The sequence below is a fragment of the Nicotiana tomentosiformis genome, chromosome 10 (genome assembly GCF_000390325.3).
Source record: "Nicotiana tomentosiformis chromosome 10, ASM39032v3, whole genome shotgun sequence".
NCBI classification, from domain to species: Eukaryota; Viridiplantae; Streptophyta; class Magnoliopsida; order Solanales; family Solanaceae; genus Nicotiana; species Nicotiana tomentosiformis.
This window is the reverse complement of record NC_090821.1, coordinates 2,322,185-2,343,166: the sequence shown is the minus strand read 5'-3', so window position 1 is coordinate 2,343,166 and position 20,982 is coordinate 2,322,185. Positions and strand designations below refer to the sequence as shown.

The 20,982-nt window shown below is 37.7% G+C and overlaps 2 protein-coding genes and 1 long non-coding RNA gene across 3 annotated transcripts; 2 read left to right on the top strand and 1 right to left on the bottom strand.

The window, feature by feature from the left end:
- The first annotated feature begins 1,637 nt into the window (after positions 1-1,637).
- Positions 1,638-4,653, top strand: LOC138899653 (uncharacterized). The gene is made up of 6 exons (XM_070186332.1): positions 1,638-1,707; positions 1,826-2,354; positions 2,439-2,671; positions 2,809-2,887; positions 2,931-3,939; positions 4,393-4,653. Exons 1-6 carry the CDS (start codon positions 1,638-1,640, stop codon positions 4,651-4,653), a joined length of 2,181 nt encoding a protein of 726 aa, XP_070042433.1.
- A 1,393-nt stretch (positions 4,654-6,046) lies between these two features.
- Positions 6,047-19,743, bottom strand: LOC104099916 (isocitrate dehydrogenase [NAD] regulatory subunit 1, mitochondrial). Its single transcript, XM_009607049.4, has 4 exons — positions 19,054-19,743; positions 7,549-7,788; positions 6,810-6,888; positions 6,047-6,587 (listed from the first exon to the last, which is right to left on the bottom strand). Exons 1-4 carry the CDS (start codon positions 19,573-19,575, stop codon positions 6,313-6,315), a joined length of 1,116 nt encoding a protein of 371 aa, XP_009605344.1. The 5' UTR covers positions 19,576-19,743; the 3' UTR covers positions 6,047-6,312.
- Positions 16,799-17,237, top strand: LOC138899652 (uncharacterized). The gene is made up of 2 exons (XR_011411398.1): positions 16,799-16,969; positions 17,068-17,237. It is a non-coding gene; the product is annotated as an uncharacterized lncRNA (long non-coding RNA).
- Positions 19,744-20,982: the final 1,239 nt, after the last annotated feature.

Sequence of the window (20,982 nt, the reverse complement as noted above, 5' to 3'; positions counted from 1 at the left end):
TGACGAAAGTCAATAATCAACAGAGGAAGGAAACAAGTCAAAAGAAAATAGCTGTGGAGAAGGAAAAAATCCCGAATCGAAGTGAAAAATAAAACAATGAACAGGAAATCAATGGAACAGTAGTTACAGAGAATGAATTTCAGGGGACTACGGATGGAGCAGATCGACGAGACAAACCACCTATGCCTAGGCGTACATCATGGAGTGAAATAGCAAGAGGTGAATCCAGCTCTATAAAACTATCGTGGGCAGATGAAGCTGACCTAATGGAGGATGTAACAACGAAGATGTCTGTGTGGGATAACTTTGATATTGCAAAGGTCACAAATGCATGATTCAAGCTTGAATATATATATCGCCTATGCCGAAGGGGGAGGCAGCTGTATGTGAAATTGAATTGGAGGATATAAGTTCAGAAATAGAATATTGGAGGAATGCAGCTGTATGATATGTGTTAGGAGCTCATCCTCCATTCACTGTTATGAATGGATTCATCCAGAGGCAATGGGCAAAGCATGGAATAAATAAGATTTCAATGTTGAAGAATGGGATAGTTTTGGTACGCTTTGATACAGAATTGGGGAAGAATGAAGTACTTCAAGGTGGGATCTACCACTTTGATAACAAGCCTTTTATTGTGAAATCATGGAGTCCGGATATGGAATTTACTAGGGATGAGTTATACACTGTCCCAATTTGGGTGATACTTCTTGGAAGATTTCAAATAGTGGAGCCCTAAAGGACTCAGTAAGATTGGATGTCTGGTAGGTAAACCCCTTATGGTGGATAAGAACACTGAAAAGAAGATTGGATTAAATTTTGCAAGGATGTGGATAGAAGTGGAGATGGATGCAGTACTACCTGATAGAATATGGTTCAAAAATGAAAAAAAGAATGTTGATTGAGCAACGAGTATTATATGATTGGAAGCCTACATTGTGTAAGCATTGTAAGAAATATGGTCATGATGAAGGTGAATGCAGGAAGAAGAAAAGTACTAGTCAGGTTGAAAATGAGATACTAGGAAGTCAAAAAAAAAAGAAGGAAGTACATGAAGTGAACATTAATGCTCATGGCAACATTAATGACAGAGGCAAACATGAAGACAAACATAACTGCTCATGGCAAGCAGAAGGAAAGGATACAGAATGGATGGGTGACACCGATTAATTCTAGGAGACCACAACAGAAACAGCCTAATCAACAAGAGAAACAAGCAAATGCATTCCAAGTATTAGAGGAGTCTGGGCCAAGCATACAGGTCCAAGGAGGCAATGTGAGAAAAGGGGGAGGCATAATCATTCCCAATACTGGGAATGGATAGTCTGCTCTGTTGGAATGTAAGGGGGCTGAATAGCCCTAATAAGCCGAAGGAGGTTAAACTCCTCTGCAACAACCAAGCTGCAGGTTTGGTTAGTTTGTTGGAAACTAAGGTAAAAAGCACAAAAATAGCACAGATTGCAAACAGCATATTTAGAGGTTGGCAGTATATAACAAATCTGGAAAATCACTACAATGGAAGGATATGGATCTCATGGAGGCCAGACTACTTTCAGGTAGAGGCAATTAGTATGACAGCACAAGCCATTACTTGCAAGGTATTGTACATTCTGGGGCAACACACCTTTCTATTGACCATGGTGTATGCTTTTAACACCAAGAATGAGAGGAAAGAGCTGTGGAGCTATTTGAGTAGCTTGAGTAGAGGTTGGCACATTCCATGGATAATAGTTGGTGACTTCAACTCTGTTTTGAGAATAGATGATAGAATTGGGGGCAATCCAATAACTATGAGTGAGATAACTGACTTTAGTGAATGGGATAGATGAGTGTGAATTCATAGAACTACCCCAGCATGGGAGCAGATACACTTGGAATGATAGACAGGGGGAAACGAGGGTGGACTCAAAAATTGATTGGGCATTTGTCACTAGACAGTGGTTGGACAACATGCCAGCATACATAGCCAATTTTCTACCAGAAGGTATCAGTGATCATAGCCCAATTAGAATCTCAATGGTGAATGCTAATAGTTGCAGGAAGAAAGCATTCAAATTTTGCAACACATGGGCTCAGCACCCAGAGTTCTTATCCAGAATTGATCAAATATGGAGCAAACCAGTTGAGGGATACAAGATGTATCAAATTGTGTATAAGCTAAAACAGTTAAAGAAGAGCTTACAGGAATTAAATAGACAACACTTCAGGAATATACTGACTGAAGCAAATGAAGATAGAGAAGCCTTGGAGAAAATTCAGAAAGAGTTGCAATTGAATCCAGGAGAGGCACGGCTGCAGGCACAAGAGAAGGAAAATTACCAACAGTTCAGAAGGAGTTCTTACCTAGTTGAGATGTTTTTATAGCAAAGAAATAAAGCTAAGTGGATCAAGTTGGGTGATGATAATACTAGATATTTATTTCCTGTGATCAAACACAGGAAGCTTCACCAAGCTATTATACAGCTGAAGAATAAAGATGGGCAGTTGCAAACTGAGCTTGACTCTATAGCTCAGATCTTGGTGGATTTCTATCAGGATATGCTAGGTAGGAAATCAAATCACAGAGTCAAAGCATTTAAGAGTATCTTGCACAATGGGAAAAGGTTGACATTAGAGCAACAACTGAGATTAGTACAACCATATCATGAGATGGATGTAAAGAAAACACTGGGTAATATTGACAGGAACTAGAGCCCTGGGCCTGATGGTTACAACAGTGAATCTTTTAAGGCTGCCTGGCAGATTATAGGAGAAGATATAACTCAAGCTATACTTGAGTTCTTTAGTACTAGGAATCTCTTAAAGCAGTTAAATGCTACAATGATCTCCCTGATTCCCAAGATAGAAGTACCAATGGAAGCATGTCACTTTCGACCAATTTCATGCTGTAATGTTCTATATAAGATCATTTCTAAAATGATTTGTGTCAGACTAAGAGAAGCAATGGGAAGTATTGTGGCAGGGAACCAAGCTGTTTTTGTCAAGGGGAGATCTTTAGTGCATAATGTGTTGGTTTGTCATGATATCTTGAGACACTATAGCAGGAAGACCACTCCACGATGTATGCTGAAAATAGATTTAAAGAAGGCATATGATATGGTTAGTTGGGAATTTATTGCGGAATCATTAGAAGGCTATAGTTTTCCAAGAGCATTCATAGCAATAGTCATGAAATGTGTTGCATCTACAAAGTTCCCAATTAAGGTTAATGGAGAAGGGCATGGATATTTTGAAGGAAGAAGAGGTCTGAGACAAGGTGATCCCATGTCACCCTTACTCTTTGTGCTAGTTATGGAGTATTTTTCAAGAACTTTGAAAAAGATAGGAGAGTTGCCTGACTTTAAATATCACCCAATGTGCAAGCAGACTAAACTCACCCGTCTAATATTTGCTGATGACTTAATGCTCTTCTGTAAAGGAGACATGAAATCTGTTTCTAGACTAATGGAGGCCCTTACTCATTTTAGTGAAGTAACAGGTTTAGTGGTGAACATGAAAAAGTCAAGCATCTTTATGGCAGGTATGGAGGATGACATCAAGAATCAATTGGTACAGCTAACAGGGTTCTCAATAGGCACTTTGCCAATAAGATATTTGGGATTGCCTCTTTCCTCTAAGAAGTGGAGTAAGATTGATTGCCACCAGCTTGTAGACAAGATAACAAGCAGGATTATAAGTGCCTATGCAAAAACATTGTCATATGCAGGGATAATGCAAATTATTAATGCAGTTTTGTTTTCAGTTTATAACTTTTGGGGTGCAGTCTTTGTTTTGCCTCAGAGTATACTAAAAGAAGTAGACAGAAAGTGTAGAAAATATCTATGGGGAAGTACTGAAGGAAATAGGAAAGTTACATTGGTATCATGGGACAAAATCTGTAGACCAAAGAAGTATGGAAGTCTCAATGTGAAAAGTTGCAAACTATGGAACATTACTTATGTAGGAAAGCTAATATGACAAATAACATGCAAAAAAAAACACATTGTAGATTAAATGGATCCATGGACTATATATGAGAGGCAACCAAGATATTTGGACTCATGTACCTCCTGTGGATAGTAGCTGGTATTGGAGGAAACTTAATTCTCTCAAAGACGTGATGACTAGCTGATACACAAGTGACGTCTACAATCTGACCTCGAATGGGTGCTATTCTGTTAGCAAGAGCTACATTGCACTACTGGGAGAGATGGACAGGCTTCAAGAAGCCGATATGATATAGAACTCAATTATGCTGCCAAGACATAGGTTTATAGTGTGGTTGGCTAGTCAAGACAAATTGCTTACAAAGGAAAGGATGGAAAGGCTGTGTATCCAAGTGGAGGATGCGACATGCTGTCTATGCACTGATAGTAAGAGGGAAACACATAAGCATCTATTTCATGAATGTAGCTGGACACTGGAAGTAAAAGAATCACTGGAAAGATGGTCGGGCATGAGAACACAAAAGCAAGATCCTATACAATGCTTAAAATGGATCAAGGGGAGGCACTGGAAACAATTCAAGAAGGAAATAGCAGTTGCATTACTGGGAGCAAGAATTTATCATACTTGGCAGGCGAGGAACTGGAAGCAATTCAGAGGGACATATATTACTACAGATATAGCAACAGAACAGATAAAGAAAGAAATAGTGGAGAGAATAGAATGTAGAAAAAACTCTAGGAAAGCAAGCAAATGTAAATATCTGATCCAACAGTTTTGTAACTAGTTATTTTTTTCTGTTCTGAGGCTTAGGAGGGTAGACATACTGCTGCTTCTCCTAAGTGCTCGATAGGTGTAAAGTTTGGTTTGTCTATGGTAATACATCACAGTTTTACCAATAAAAAAAAAAAAAAAGGTTGAAAGCTGATCTTCCACTTTCAGAAACATTTTCTTTATCTATATTTTTTTTATTACAACAGTGAAGGGAGATGCCACGCTATTGATAAAATTTGAACCCTCTACTTCAACGAGTGATAAGTCAAACAACACAATGTGAACATAAGTGAAGAAATTTGATATGTCACCACATTTTAATTACTTTATTGCTAGATGAAAAGGAAGTAATACTGGGTGGTTATTCCATATACTACAAAATCTAAAACAAAATAAGTCAAAGCTGAAATATTAGGATAAGGAGCAAAATATTACTAGTGATTATTGTAGGAAACACTAATCTAATTATTAGCTGCACTCGTTTATCTCTTATCTTGATGCCTCATTTCAAGCTTAAGAAATGATACAGTTTGCCGCCTTCACCGTCACATGTTCCAGATTTGTTTTTTTGTTTTGTTAAAGTTTTTGGTTAGTTAATTAATAATGAACAAAGAACCACTTATGAAATCTGAGACAAGAGCATTATAACGTGACGCGAGTCTGACTTGTCTACTTTGCAAAACTGATAAGGACTCATCACATCACCCAGCATAACTTGTGATAATTGAACAATATAGACAAGATGTATGAACAACTTAACAAAATAGATAGAATGAAGATTGCCAAAATTATGCTCGTCTATTATAACTTGTAAATAATGCAAGATTTGTCAATCCGGCAAAACTTGTAAAATGAAACGTACCAAAACTATGCCCCTCACAGCATAACATTTAAAAGCATAACTTTTCATTCTTGCGGATGTGTACAGTGGAGTTTGTTTTTGCACAAATTCCTTAAACGGGAACAATGACCAATAAGTAATACTCATCATAGAAATTCAACTACAATTAGATTATAAATGGCCTCATTGTCTAAATCTTTTACAATATTGTCGATGAAATTAAACTCAGTAAGAATTACGAGCAATATTTGATGTCCTAAAGAGGTACCTTCACAACGGTTGTGCTTGCTTTAGTAACTACTGGTATACAGTACCTTCTTCAAACGGTCCTTTAAGATCAAGTTTAGTGCCTAATCTTGCGTAGATAGCCCAAAGACAGCCAAATTTGATGGATTCACGTAAGTGGTTGTGGTTCCTCGGACAAATTTATGCTAGCCCCACGATAAAAAAGAAAAATCTATCTGATGCTTCAAGGCAAAACAAACCAACTGTTCGTCAAAAAGCCTGTTTCCAAGTCAAAAGTTGGTATACCTTGAATTTATTAACCTTCGTTACAAAAACATGCTATAAGAAAGAAATGGCTATAAACTTGGATCCTGTATCTTCAATATTTCCACTTAGGAGATTCACATTATTTTGTGGAATATGCCACCTTGAAAGGCACGCCGCACCAACGGAAGTAGAGAACAATTAAAGTCATCACAAGAATGATGAATTAAAGACATGTAGCATGAATCATCTCGAGAATAAAAGAGATAGAAGTGGTTTTGAAATTAGTCCAGATTTGCAATGACAGCATCCGTGATTTCTTGGGTGGTGCAATTTCCACCAAGATCTTTGGTCATGTATTTACCCTCAGCAATTACACGCTTCACCGAAGTCTCTAGTCTATCTGCAAATGAAGGAAACTGCAGATGTCTCAACATCATGGCTGATGAAAGAAACAAGGCAACTGGATTCGCCTTCTTTTGCTCTAGTATCTTCTCATTTCCTACATTTCCTGCTGAAGCACCTTGCTCAAACACAGCATGGTCAGCCCCCACATTGCCTGAAGCACAAATAGCCAATCTCTTCAGTCATATAATCAACATATTAAGCCGTTCAGACCTTTTTCAAGCTTTAAAGCAGCTCAAATGATGAATGATCATTTTCATATCAAAATCGACCAGATACTCCTTCATAGCAGAGGGGGTGAATAATGCAGGAAAAACATTGAAACATATCCACATTAATTTAGAGAGAACAAATTCTGACTGATACTTATATGTACCTCCAGGCATAACACCAGTGCCTCCAGCAATACCAGCTGCTGTATTTGCCACCAGATTTCCGTAGAGATTTGGAGTGACCTGTAATATACAACTTCAAGTTCATATCCAGACTGGAATATTTAGTGACAATGCAAATGACAAGGAAAAAGCAAACGTTGAACTTGAACAGAAGAATACAAAAGTAGGTTCCTGTTGTACGACAATTCGGGTAAGGATTACAAAATCCATTTTGTAAACTTCCATACTTGTTAATTCAGCAAAGACGAAAGTGCCGCTACTATTTCCCATTTCAGCAACCTAAAGTACGAACTTCATCTTTTTATTCTCTGAAACTCTTCATCCTCATATCACACCTTACCCATTCTATCAAGAGAGAGAAAAAGAAAAGGATAAATTTGCTAAAAGGACAACCGAGCAACGTAGTTTTACTAGTCTAACATTTGATGCTTAAGCTAGTAACCAGTACCACCGGGGTCATATACTCAGACTTGTATGAGAAGCTTTTAGCTCTCTCCCCCTGCCCCACTCCCCATTCATCCCCACCCCACCCCACCTCCAAAACAGAAAAACCTTTTTGTCAGGATTAAGATAAATGGTCCATATAGAGTAGAAAATGGAGTACAGCTTTAACATCATACAGCAAAACTCACCATGTCAGCAAACAAAAACCATACAAGAAAAAGAAGAAAACAATCAAGAACCAAAAAATAGAAAAGAGTATTTGGGCAAAACTTGTACCATAACATCAAATTGCTCAGGCCTTGATACAAGTTGCATGCAACAGTTGTCCACAATGATCTCATTGTACTTGATCCCAGGATATTTGCTTGCAACCTCGCGACAAGACTCCAAAAATAAACCATCTGCAAGTTTCATAATGTTTGCTTTGTGCACAGCAGTCACTACCTTGCGATTGTTGAGGTATGCATATTCAAAGGCATATTTTGCAATTCGTTCCGAGCAAAACTTTGTCATCACCTAGAAAATTCATATAGCAAAGATGCAAACAATTAAGAATCTGCAAGAAAGAAGATATTGGAGAACTCTTAAAGTTGAAAAGGAGGCGCGGAATTATAGTATAAAAGAACTTGAGAAGAAATCATCCTGCCGCACGGGATATCCTAAAAAAGGAGAGAAGCAAAGAGGAAACTGGCCCACAATGTCCTAGGGCTAGAAACCCGGGGGAATTAAAAAAAATATATATACATATATATATATATATATATATATATATATATATATATATATGGGTTTTGTAGTAGGTTAGCATTGTATATATATTTGCTTTCTCATAATTACCCATAACAACACTTTAAATAAGAACATTGACAGGGACTTTGTTGTCTTTTCTCCAAAAAGTAAAAACTCCTCCCCCTCTGTTTTCCTCCTCCTTTCCATCGACTATGCTTAAACCAAAGCAAAAAAGTTGCACTGATAGAGCAATATCAAATCAAATGTCGAACTGAATAATAGTTCTAGTAAACATTCTGCAAAACAATTTGGCCGTGGGATTTTGCGGGTGTAAAATTTGCACCTACCTTTCTTTTGGAAATTCTTTTTACTCAATCTTTCATTTGGAGATGGACTTTTCAGTACGTTAAAAAAGGAAAATGGTTAGATTTAGTTTAATCTTTGATTGTTGGGTTTATATTTCCGATTATACTAATAAAATTGGTTAGATTAGGTTAAGCTTTTGATTGCTGGGTTTACAGACTTAAGAGAGGGTGTTGTTTGAGTTTAATGTTTGGAGCTTCTTCTGAGGGAGGAGGAGTCAAAAATGATATACTTTAGTTTTTAGATTAATGTTAATGGAGTTTCCTGTGAAGGAGTTAAAAATCGAGATTAAATTATAAGGGAAGCAAGATTTGATATTTTTTTTCTGAAGAAATTTTGGTGTTGGGTGGAAAGGAGACGAAGAGAAATGGACGAGTGAAATTGGGAAAGGACGGAAAACCCCCATTTGTTCATATGTTGCTGATATGATGTTAGGGGTATTTATGAGAAAGCAAATATGTATACAATGCTAACCTACTACAACCATGTAGTAGGTTAGCAAAACCTTTATATATATATATATATATAGCATGCACCAAGGCTAAGAACGCGGCGTTTGCTCGTTTGTATGATGAGCTCGGGGGCAGAGGCGGGGACAAGAAGTTGTACCGGTTGGCCAAGGTGAGGGAGAGGAAAACCCGCAACTTAGACCAAGTCAAGTGCATCAAGGACGAGGATGGCAAAGTGTTGATGGACGAGGCACTTATTAGGAGAAGATAGCAGACATACTTCCATAAACTGTTGAACGAGGAGGGGGATAGAAGCATTGTGCTGGGTGAGTTGGAGCACTCTAAGAGTCGGTGGGATTTTGGGTACTATAGGTGGATTACTGTAGAGGTGGAAGGGGCGATCCGTAAGATGTGCAAGGGCAGAGCGACGGGGCCAGACGAAATCCCGGTGGAATTCTGGAAGAGCGCGGGGCGGGCAGGTTCGGAGTGGCTCACTGGGCTGTTTAATGTTATTTTTAAGACGAAAAAGATGCCCGAAGAATGGAGGTGGAGTACGATGGTTCCGCTTTACAAGAACAAGGGTGATATCCAAAATTGTAACAATTATAGGGGTAGAGGGTGGTTGAGGCCAGGGTGAGGAGGTGCGTGTCTATTTCCGAGAATCAGTTTGGATTCATGCCGGGGCGTTCGACTACGGAAGGGATTCATCTGGTAAGGAGATTAGTGGAGCAGTACAGGGAGAGGAAGAAGGATTTGCATATGGTGTTTATTGACCTTGAGAAAGCGTATGATAAAGTCCCGAGGAAGGTACTGTGGAGGTGTTTGGAGGTTAGCGGCGTTCCAATAGCGTACATTAGGGTGATTAAGGTTATGTATAATGATGCTAAGACTCGGGTGAGGACTGTGGGTGGTGACTCGGAGCATTTCCCTGTGGTGATGGGGTTGCACCAGGGATCGACTCTTAGCCTTTTTTTATTTGCCTTGGCGATGGATGTACTGTCACGACACATCCAAGGGGAGGTGCCTTGGTGCATGCTATTTGCCGATGATATAGTGTTGATTGACGAGACGCGAAGTGGAGTTAACGCGAGGTTGGAGATTTGGAGACAGACCTTGGAGTCTAAAGGTTTCAAACTGAGTAGAACCAAGACAGAATACTTGGAGTGCAAATTCAGTGACGGGACCCATGATGCAGACGTAGAGGTTAAGCTCGATGCTCAAGTTATCCCCAAGAGAGTGAGTTTTAAGTATCTCGGGTCTATTATCCAGGGTAACGGGGAGATTGACGAAGATGTCGCACATCGCATCGGAGCGGGATGGGTGAAGTGGAGGCTCGCTTCCGGTGTTTTATGTAATAAGAATGTGCCGCCAAGACTTAAAGGTAAGTTTTATCGAGTGGTGGTTCGACCAGCTATGTTGTATGGGACTGAGTGTTGGCCAGTCAAGAACTCACATGTGCAGAAGATGAAAGTAGCAGAGATGAGGATGTTGAGATGGATGTGTGGGTGTACCATGAGAGATAGGATTAAGAATGAAGCTATCCGGGACAGAATGGGAGTAGCCTCCGTGGAGGACAAGATGCGGGAGTCGAGACTGAGATGGTTCGGACATGTTAAGAGAAGAAGCATTGATGCTCCTGTTAGGAGGTGTGAGAAGTTGGCCATGAAGAGTTTGAGAAGAGGTCGAGGTAGGCCTAAGAAGTACGGGGGAGAGGTGATTAGACAGGACATGGCGCTGCTTCAGCTCACTGAGGACATGACCCTTGATAGGAGGGTGTGGAGGTCGAGGATTAAGGTAGAAGGTTAGTGGGTAGTTTTTAGTTGTTCACCGATAGTCTTAGTAGCATGCATGTCCATTCATATTCTTAGATTTTTATTACGTTATGTGATTTTGTCCGTCTCAGGTATTGTATTCCCTATTGCTATTATTTGGCACTACTTATCTTTTATCTCTCCTTTTTTCTTCTCTTCCTTCTTTCTTCCTTCCTTGCTTTCCTCTACTTCTTCTTGCCCTTCTTGAGCCGAGGGTCTATTGGAAACAGCCTCTCTACCTGCATTAGGTAGGGGTAAGGTCTGCGTACAGACTATCCTCCCCAAACCCCACCTGTTGGGATCATACTGGGTTTTTTGTTGTTGTTGTTGTGTGTGTGTGTGTGTGTGTATATATATAGAGAGAGAGAGAAATACAAAAGCACAAGGGACCACCAAATAAGTACTCCGCAACAATGTAATAGTGAGTGGAAAATGCAAAAATAGAATGTAACAAAACGCCCCAGCTTGGAAATTGCGATATCGAGACAAGGTTTCTATGAAAATATTGCACCAAAAAGATGATAGAGTTGACAATCCGTACATCCTCTAAAGCTAAGCACAAGCTAGGTCCACAATGTAACTTGTGATTGGAAAATGCAAAAAAAAAATGTACAAAATGTCCCAGCTTGGAAATTGCAATAGTGAGACAAACAAAGTTCAAATGTTGCGACAAACAGATGATGGAGTTGACAATTCGTATATCCTCTAAATCCTAAGCACGAGCTAGGTCCTGATATAATGAAAATGTAGTCGTTACAGGAAGTGACACATTCTACTTAGAAGAAAAATAAAAGTGAGAGCAAAGAAGAAAGCTCACAGCAGATCTTAGGTAAAAAGATTGTAGCGGTTGATTTGTACATCAATATTAAATTCAGATGTGTAATTAAGCTGTCTTGCAAACTACTTTAAAAGATGGATATGTAATCTGGTTTAGATAATCATTCAGAAAATCTTAGCATATGATGTACTTGAACTAGGTCTTTTCATTATAACACAGACTAATTTCATAGCACTTCTCTGGCTGTGCTGCGCAGAATATATTAGATGCTGGTTAACAACAAAAAATATGTAATGTGTTGGGCCTTAACATAGAGATTTTGACAAAAAAGGGTGAAAGGAGAGTACGTCCAGAAGATAGACTGACAAAAGAAAATCCCCAAAAATAACAGAGAAACCCAGAAGGCTGAGGTTGTTCATGCATTAGGCCACAATAAACCAAGAAAGAAATATGACAGAGCTATACACTTCTTAACAACGAATTGGATATCTGGTAACGAACAAATATTATATGTAAGATACTTATCTAAGCTTGGCTCATTATTAAGAAAGATGAAACACTAGCATTTTCCCATAGAATCTTTTCAGTTTTCAATAGGACCAAGTGCAAGTGTGCAACAGAGCCCCTTCAATTATTTAACTTGTTGTATTCCTTTAACCCTATAAATGTTTTTCAACTACCTCTTTAAAAGATAATAAGTTTACCTTTTGTTAGTTTCACTCAGCAACTATATAGTTTGTGGGTATAGACATTCTCACTTTTACCTCTTTCTGGCAATGGCTGAAGGTCCACCATACCAGGAACACCCCTCCCCCTCCTTAAGATCAGCTCTCTAGGTCTCCTCCTTCCTCCCAACCCCCTCCCCCAAAGAAAGAATTAATGCTACTGTTTGACTCTTTTCTTATCACCTTAAAACAAAAAGCACATTCGCGTGAATAAAATTTTTCCATTCTCTTGCGACACACCCATTGGCTTTGCTGATATAAGTTGTTCAGTGTTAATTTACAAGCTTTTTGATCGACCAGCAGAAGAGGAGGAGGAGGAGGAGGAGGAAGCAAGAAAGGGGAAGAAAGAAAATATGAGAAGCTGTAACTTTCTTTGTTCTCTCTTTAATACTTAGAGGCTAGAGCTGCCTACCAAACTTGCAAAATTTACTCATTCAAATAAGCACATGACAAACTTTCCATCCACTTTCAAACAGAATTTAACCGGAGAGGCAGGTTGCTACTTATCAATAGTAAAAAGGGTTAAATAAGAAAAAAATATACTCCCACTTTTTCAATATATATTACTTTTTAATTTTGGATGATTCAAAATGTTTGACGCCAATCCATTTTTTATACAACTTTCAACTATTAAGAATTCAAATCGATTAAGCTACTCCAACTAGAATTGGCATGTTATTTTCTCCTTCATCCTAACTTTTCAATCATTACTTCAATAGTTTTCTTCCACTAAATATATCGACTGCCCCTCAACTTGGCATGCTACTTCATTTTGGCAACTCTTCATTAGGTCATACCTATTGAACACTAAAGTTGTCAAATGTGTTCATTGAATACGTAAAGTTGACATGGAACAACACGTGTTCTCCACTTCTTTAGAGCACGTAGAGTGACTTAAGTTTTAAATTTTTTTCAACAACTTTTACAGGTGTAAAGTGGATACAAAGATGTGTCATTAGAATAAACAAAAAAAAACAGGAAAAAAAATACTCCCTCCGTTTCAATTTATATGACACGGCTTGACTAGGCACAGAGTTCAATAAATGGGAGAAGACTCTTGCCAAATCACCTAAAGTGGAAAATCTTACCCTTAAGGTCCTGTGGGCTAGCTTTTTAATGAAAATCATGACAAAGAAAATACAAAGTCAAAAGTGACCCACATTTCCCATATTCTCTGCCACATTGACATGTGGTGTCAATTTCCCCTTAACTTCCCCTGGTTCTATCAACTTTATTCTCAAAGTCCTATATTTGCTCCTTGTTTCCAATATCATTATTCATGCTTTATCAAGCCTTTCCCCACGTCAACAAAAATTCACCGTAAGCCCCTTTAATTCAATTTGGAAAAAAGAGGTCTTCTTTCAACTCTCAGAGTCTACTGTCTACTCCAAGAACGAAGGTCCAGTTTTTGAAGACCAAGATTTTTGAAAGGATTTCTCTGCATCTCAGATTTGTTAGAAAAAGTCTATGTGAAATTTCTTCAATTCTTGTGGAACCAAAAAAAAATTCTAGTTCATTCTTGTGGCGCCAAAAGAGTTTCTTTTTAAATTAGGTGAAAAGCTTATGAATATATATAGAGCAGTGTTTAGAAAAGCGATCGCTTGACGCGACGCGACCCAGTGCCGCTTCTAGCTGCCTGAGGCGACTCGACCGAGGGAAGCGCACGCTTCAATGGAGGAATCGACGAAGCGAGGAAAGCGATGAAGCGATCGCTTCTGTTAAAAAAGGGCCCTTTTTTTAAAAAAAAAAATTGGGTCTGTTTTTTTATTATACAAAACAGACCCTAAATCGACAAAAACTGACCATTTCTTCTTCTTTCTTCTTCGATCGACGTCGACCAAAGCCTAGGGTTCAACTTCATCGACATTGCTGACCAGTCCAGGTAATTTTCTTCTTCTCCTTTCTTCTTCTCTTTTTTTTCTTTCTTCTTTCTTTCTTCTTCTTGTTCCCGTCCAGATTCTGCTTTTCTTTCTTTCTTTTTCCTTCTTTCTTCCATCTTCTTCTTCGTTTATCTCTGACAGTCCAGTTTGCACACTGTTCAGACTTCAGCGTCTTCTTCTTCTTCCTTTTATCTCTAACCCATCCAGATTCTGTTTTTTTTTCCTTTTATTCTTCTTATTTATTAATTTTAATATGTATTTTAGTTTATAAAATTAATTATTATTTATATATGTTATATTTTTCAGTTTTAATGTATATTTCAGTATATAAAATTAATTATTATTTATATATGTTATATTTTTCAGTTTATTTGATTTTTTTAATGTATATTTCAGTATATAAAATTAATTATTATATATATGTTATATTTTCAGTTTATTTGATTAATTTTTTATGTATTTCATTTTAAAAAATTAATTATTATATATATATATGTTATATTTTAGTTTATTTGATTTTTTAAATGTATATTTCAGTATATAAAATTAATTATTATTTATATATGTTATATTTTTCAGTTTATTTGATTTTTTTAATGTATATTTCAGTATATAAAATTAATTATTATATACTCCCTCCGTTTCAATTTATGTGAACTTATTTCCTTTTTAGTCCGTGCCAAAAAGAATGACCCATTTCCCTATTTAGAAACAATTTACCTTTATGCAATGATTTATAGCCACACAAAATATATGTGCCTCATTTTACACCACAAGTTCAAAAGTCATCTATCTTTTCTTAAACTTCGTGACCAGTCAAATGGGTTCACATAAATTGAAACGGAGGGAGTATATGTTATATTTTCAGTTTATTTGATTAATTTTATATGTATTTCATTTTAGAAAATTATATATGTTATATTTTAGTTTATTTGATTTTTTTAATGTGTATTTCGGTTTATAAAATTAATTATTATATATATTATATGTATTTTCAGTTTATTTGATTATGTATTTTCTTATATCTTAATAGGGATTTCAAAATGTCTCAAAGATCGAAAGATAAAGACCCGGCTTGGCGATATGGCGATAGAGTTAATGAGAAGAATACAAATGTTGTATCCAGGTTTTGTAACAAGATTACAACGGGTGGAATTTATCGCTTTAAATTCCATCTTATTGGTGGCGATAGAAACGTCACAAGTTGTCCGAAATGTCCACCGGAGGTGAGGGATGAAATAAAGAATTTTATTGAGAAGAAGTAGCAAAAAAATCAAATGAGTCATCAACCATTGGTGACCAATCTTGATGATGATGATGATGATGGTGATATTGAAAAATTGTCACTTCCAACAAAACGGGGAAGAGATGCAATCTCTTCAAGCCATGGATCGACGGGTACGAGTAGGACTAAAGGTCCTATAGATTGCTATTTTCCAAAGAAGCCGGAAGGAAAGAGCGGTGGAAAAGATGTACAAAAAATTGCTAAGGACATTTTGAGGGATCGTGCAGTTAGAGCTTTTGCACGATGGGTCTATGATGCTGGGCTCCCCTTCAATTGTGTCAGCTATACCGACACTTTTGGAAACTTTATTGAGGCCGTTGGTCAATACGGACCTGGAATAAAGCCTCCCACTGATCATGAAATCAGAGGTCCTTATCTAAATAAGGAAGTGGAGGAGACTAATAAAATTGTGGAGGAACATAAAGTTGTGTGGAAGAAGTATGGCTGCTCCATTATGATGGATAAGTGGACGGCAAGAACCGGGAAAATGATTATTAATGTGTTGGTGAATTCTCCCAAGGGAAGTTTGTTTCTTGAGTCCATTGATGCTAGCGACTCATCCACTGACCACATCAAAATGTTCACCTTGTTTCAGAACACCATTGAAAAGATTGGCCCAAGCAAAGTTGTTCAAGTGGTCACTAATAATGCGAGTGAAAATGTGAAAGCGGGTGGCATGGTGGAAGGAGCGTACAAGAATGTCTATTGGACTCCATGTGCGGCTCATTGTATCAACTTAATATTCGGGGACATTTTCAAGGAAAAACCCTTCTCTACAGTTTTTGGCCAGGGCGTTAGGGTACATTCTTATATTTCTCAGCGGCCCTTGTTATTGAATATGATGAGAAAAAAAAATTTGGTGAAACCGGGCAAGACAAGGTTCGCCACTGCTTTCTTGACTTTGCATAGTATCCACTTGCAAAAATTCAATTTGAGAAAGTTGTTCACTTCAGAGGAATTGAGCAAGAGTAAATTTGCAAAGGAAAGTGCGGGGAAAGATGTTGCACGCATTATTCTTTCTTATTCTTTTTGGAATAATGTCCTTCATGCTCTTAAAATTGGTGGCCCTTTGGTTAAAGTACTCCGTTTGGTGGATGGGGAGCAAAAACCACCAATGGGCTACCTCTATGAAGCTATGGATAGGGCCAAGGAGGCTATTCAAGCATCATTCACTGATGAGCAGAAATATGCAAAGGTCTTTCAGATCATTGATGCAAGATGGAGTGAGCAACTTCATAGACCTTTACATGCAGCTGGACTTATTCTGAACCCGTCACTCTTTTATGATCAGCATGAGAATAATTCATTGGCTAGAGAAGTGTGGACAGGATTCCATGAGGTTGTTATCAAGTTAACTCCAGATGAAGACTTGCAAGAAAAGATAGTAGATCAACTTGCTATTTACAAGGCAGCTGAGGGGCTTTTTAAGCTCCGACTTGCTATTAAACAAAGAAAGATGAAGTCGTCAGGTGACCAAGTGCTTCTATATTTTATAGCTCTAACTTTAATGTATTTTTTGTACTTATTAACTCTTGAATATTTTTTTTCACTTCTATAGTTGAGTGGTGGGACCAATATGGTGTAGAGACTCCGGATTTACAGACTTTCGCCATCAAAGTTCTAAGTTTAACTTGTAGCTCATCCGGATATGAAAGGAACTGGAGCGTTTTTGAACACGTGAGAAATAAAAAGAATTATTTCGTGTTTTGAGATAAAGTAAATTATATCTCAATTGTCCCAACTCCTACTAATTAGTTAACATATCTTGTTTGCAGATTCATACAAAGAAGAGGAATCGACTAACCTTGAAGTACCTCCATAATCTAGTGTTCATAAAATACAATAGAGCATTGAGGCGTCGCTACAACCACCGCAATCTAATTGATCCAATTCTTTTGGACAATATTGATGAGGCTAATGAGTGGCTAACCGGAGACCCCGAAAATTGTGAAGATGAAGAAGTATTTGAAGGCGACTCTAATTTCACTTGGGGTGATGTTGCGGTTGCTAGTGGAGTTGGGGAGAATCCTTATGGTTTAAGGAGGAATACTTCAAGTTCAAGCTCGATTAGGAAGGAAAAAAGTGTGGCTACTACAAGTCGATCCTTATCCCTAATTGATGAAGATGAAAGTGATCATGAAGAGGAAGAGGAGGGGGAAGAATAAGATGACGAGCAATATGAAGATAATAGAGAAATTCAAGAGTTTGACAATCTTGAAGAACAAGAAGAGTAGAGAATATGTTGATTCTAGTAATTTAGTAGCTTTGATTTTGCTTGTCCTATGGTTTGTGGAGGATTTGGTGGTACCTAGTACCTACTTTTAAATTTTTAAATTGAACTTTTTGATTATTTACAATTTTATATTGTGTCTTATGCAAGGTTTACATTATGTTTTTTAAGAATTGCGCTTCACTTTAATAAAGCGTGCGCTTCGCTTTGCGCTTCGCTTTTGAACCGAGGCGAGCCCTTGTCGCTTTTTTGCGCTTCTCGCTCTTAAAACACTAATATAGAGATATTTGAGATTATTGACTTATGCTTTCACTGTTTCTCTCTTGATAATCCTTTTTTATCTCCCGGTTTTTCTAATTGTTTTCTTATATTCTGATTATTTCCTTTAATCCTATTTTATCTAGCACATGAGATTAAATACAAACAAATGAGTCACTCACAATTAGACTCAACTAAAGGAAAAATATGACTAAAAATTGAGGAGCGTCATGTTGTTGCTGAATGGATTTAAAAGGAAAGAAAAAATGGAGGTGTTAAACATGGGTCTGTCAAGTAAGCTATGATTTTATTCAATACTTCAAGAAGTACTATGGAACAAATTTGGAAACAGAAGAGATTAAGTGTTGCTAACAGTACTCCATTAAGGTGTCTTTAGGCTTTTCCACCAACGTGTTTAGGACGATCTTGATAAGATGATTGGTAAAATTCAAGCATGGACCTCCATTTAAGTATACCTAAGAGGGTAATAAACAGTATGATAAAAATCTTTGATAAAAAAACAAACAACAATAACAACAACAACAACATACCCAATATTATCCCACACCATGGGGTCTGGGGAGGGTAGTGTGTACGTAGACCTTACCTCTACCTTGTGAGGATAGAGAGGTTGTTTCCAATAAACCCTCAGCTCAGGAAAGCGTAGCACCACATTAATGAAAATATAGACAAGAAGGGACAAACCTTAGAAAGTATGGGGCTAAACTCAGCTGGTATAAAATTTGACATCCTACTACGAATGGGATTTTGTGTCTTAAAATCCTGTAGAAGCAGAATTGATCTAAATCCAGAATGATTCTGGCTATCACACAACAAGGATAAGCTTTGGGCTAGATAAGTCTAAATCTTGTCAAAAGTCAAGGGTACTTCAATCTCCCTAACTTGTTTGCAATTGTTGTGTTAAATAAGATAACTACTCCGTACAAGATTACAGGAAATAAAGATAGGCAATCTTATAAACCTGTCATTCGGTTCCATTAATCTCCTTTAAAGTCCAGTTGAAACCTTCAAAATTTAGGTTATTTTTGGTCTTAAATGAATCCAAGCCTCTACTTGCTCCATTCTCATGTCATTTTCATTTGCTCTAGATGTCATTTTAATCCTGCTTGATTAAGATAGCACCAAAACCTTTTCGATTGCATAAAAAAGATTTATTCACTTGACATTGCATGCATATTATCCCAAAAATAACAATCCTACACATAGAATGCACATTTGGAATGAAGTCAAACAAACATTAATGGAAGAGTACCTTAAGGCTTTCAACGACACCAGGAACAACCTCATGTTCCAAGCCGGAATATTCACCCTCAGTATTTTCCCTGATGACAACAATATCCACGTTCTCATGACGCGTAGGTAATCCTTGCAAGTTGAAGCAGTGAACAAGGGAAGCATATAGATCAAGCTCCTTCCTAAGCTGAACGTTAAGGGAACTAACACCACCACCCACAGGAGTCTTCAATCCTCCTTTTAAACAGACCTTATTCTTCCGGATCGATTCCATAACCTCTGGAGGCACACTCTTCATGTCGCCGTGAACGTCGTATCGCTCGAAGTACACAGGAGCGTGCATCGCGTCCATGACTTGTTCGACAGCGCCGGTGACGAGCGGCCCGATCCCGTCACCAGGGATGAGAGTGACGGCGCGTGGTGTGCCATCACCGGGTCGGGGCATGTAGGTGACGGATCGGGTTGACGTTAATGAATGGGAAAAGCCATGGGATGGGGAGCTGAGGAGGTGCCTGAGAAGAGGTAGGGTTCGTTTGGCCATTGATCGGAAAATAGATCGATGGGGTTGAGTGGTTTGACTATTGAATTTGGGGCATGGAAATTAGGGTGTGCGAATTATATGATGCTCTGCTCTTCAGGAAAGGAAGAGACAGGTCATGAAATTGAAAAAGGGAGCGAGGAAAAAGGAAAGGAAGAGGAAAAGGGTCCAATTTCATTTCTATTACTCCTTCCAACGTTTAAAAATTCTACCCATTTGACTTTCTTTTTTTTAAAAGTAACGTAAGAATTATTTATTACTATAATTTTTTCAAATCTATTGTTCTAATTATTGAGGATTAATTGAGTGAGGCGTTTAAAGAATGACAAAAGGTCGTTTAGACAAATATTTTAATGATTAAGATTGTTAAATAAGTAATAGGAACTGAATGCAGTATAGTATTATAGTTATTTATTTACTACAATTTGATAAATATTGACACCTTTTAATGCACGGGGTACAAAGAATACCAATATACAAGTTGATTTTAACCTACACACTTTCCAATTACTTGAAGGTGTGAGCCTTTGTTCAGCCTCGCCAACTCAATTTGTTTAGCTCTCGGATAATAAATACAACAACATAGATTTCTTTTCTTTTATACTGTGTTTGAATATATAGAATATTTCATCAGATATTACCTCCCACCAACACAGATGTCGAGTTTATTCTATCGGCCTAGGCTTAGGTAGATAAGAAGAAATCAACTATAAAGAATTTTCTACAATGCGCCAAACACTATCTCCAGAAGCAGTCCTCTAAATTCGTTTGTTGAGCTGTTTGATGTTCTCATATGCAACAAGACTTATTCAATTCTCAGTTAGGTACATTACAACTAGGGACATCATATGCAACCAGACCACATAAGTGATATGTTAAAGACTCACTCGTCCATTACCTAATTATTCTTTGCATTAGCATATGAAAAATTCCTTTAAAACCATGTCACTGATAGCAAGGAAATACGTAGCATCCCCCTGAAACAATACAGAGGCACGCAGCTATTTCATTTACATAAATTCTGACAGTAAGGTAACTTACAATGCCTTCAAGGTGAAAAAATAGAAGTATGCACACATGAGACAAAGGAGGGGGGGGAAAAATTAAACTTGAAAAGAGAACAATGAAATCTTATGGCACTTTGAGATGATCTCTTCCAAAGACATAAATGTCGCATGAGGACTATTTGAAGTTCAAACCATGATAGAAAAGCTCTTACTTGAGCAAGCTCAAACCTGAACCTAACGGTCAAGCTTGGTTTGTACTTTATAGGTCTATCAACTCGGATCAATGTAAACCAAAGATGACAGAAGTATGCATCTGTGAATTATGTTATATCAAGGATAAACACAGCTGAGGTTGTTGCGGAGCAAATGAGCATAACAACCAGAGACTGCATTTAAGTTCGTA

Excerpts from the sequence above, each read along its gene's own strand:
- LOC138899653 (XM_070186332.1), top strand. The coding sequence starts at position 1,638 with ATGGTGTATGCTTTTAACACCAAGAATGAGAGGAAAGAGCTGTGGAGC. Across the intron at positions 2,888-2,930 it reads CTTTCGACCAATTTCATGCT|ACTAAGAGAAGCAATGGGAA; the intron begins GTAATGTTCTAT and ends GATTTGTGTCAG. Across the intron at positions 3,940-4,392 it reads AACTATGGAACATTACTTAT|CTGGACACTGGAAGTAAAAG; the intron begins GTAGGAAAGCTA and ends TCATGAATGTAG.
- LOC104099916 (XM_009607049.4), bottom strand. The coding sequence starts at position 19,575 with ATGGCCAAACGAACCCTACCTCTTCTCAGGCACCTCCTCAGCTCCCCA. Across the intron at positions 7,789-19,053 it reads GTGTCGTTGAAAGCCTTAAG|GTGATGACAAAGTTTTGCTC; the intron begins GTACTCTTCCAT and ends TGAATTTTCTAG. Across the intron at positions 6,889-7,548 it reads CTGAGCAATTTGATGTTATG|GTCACTCCAAATCTCTACGG; the intron begins GTACAAGTTTTG and ends TGTATATTACAG.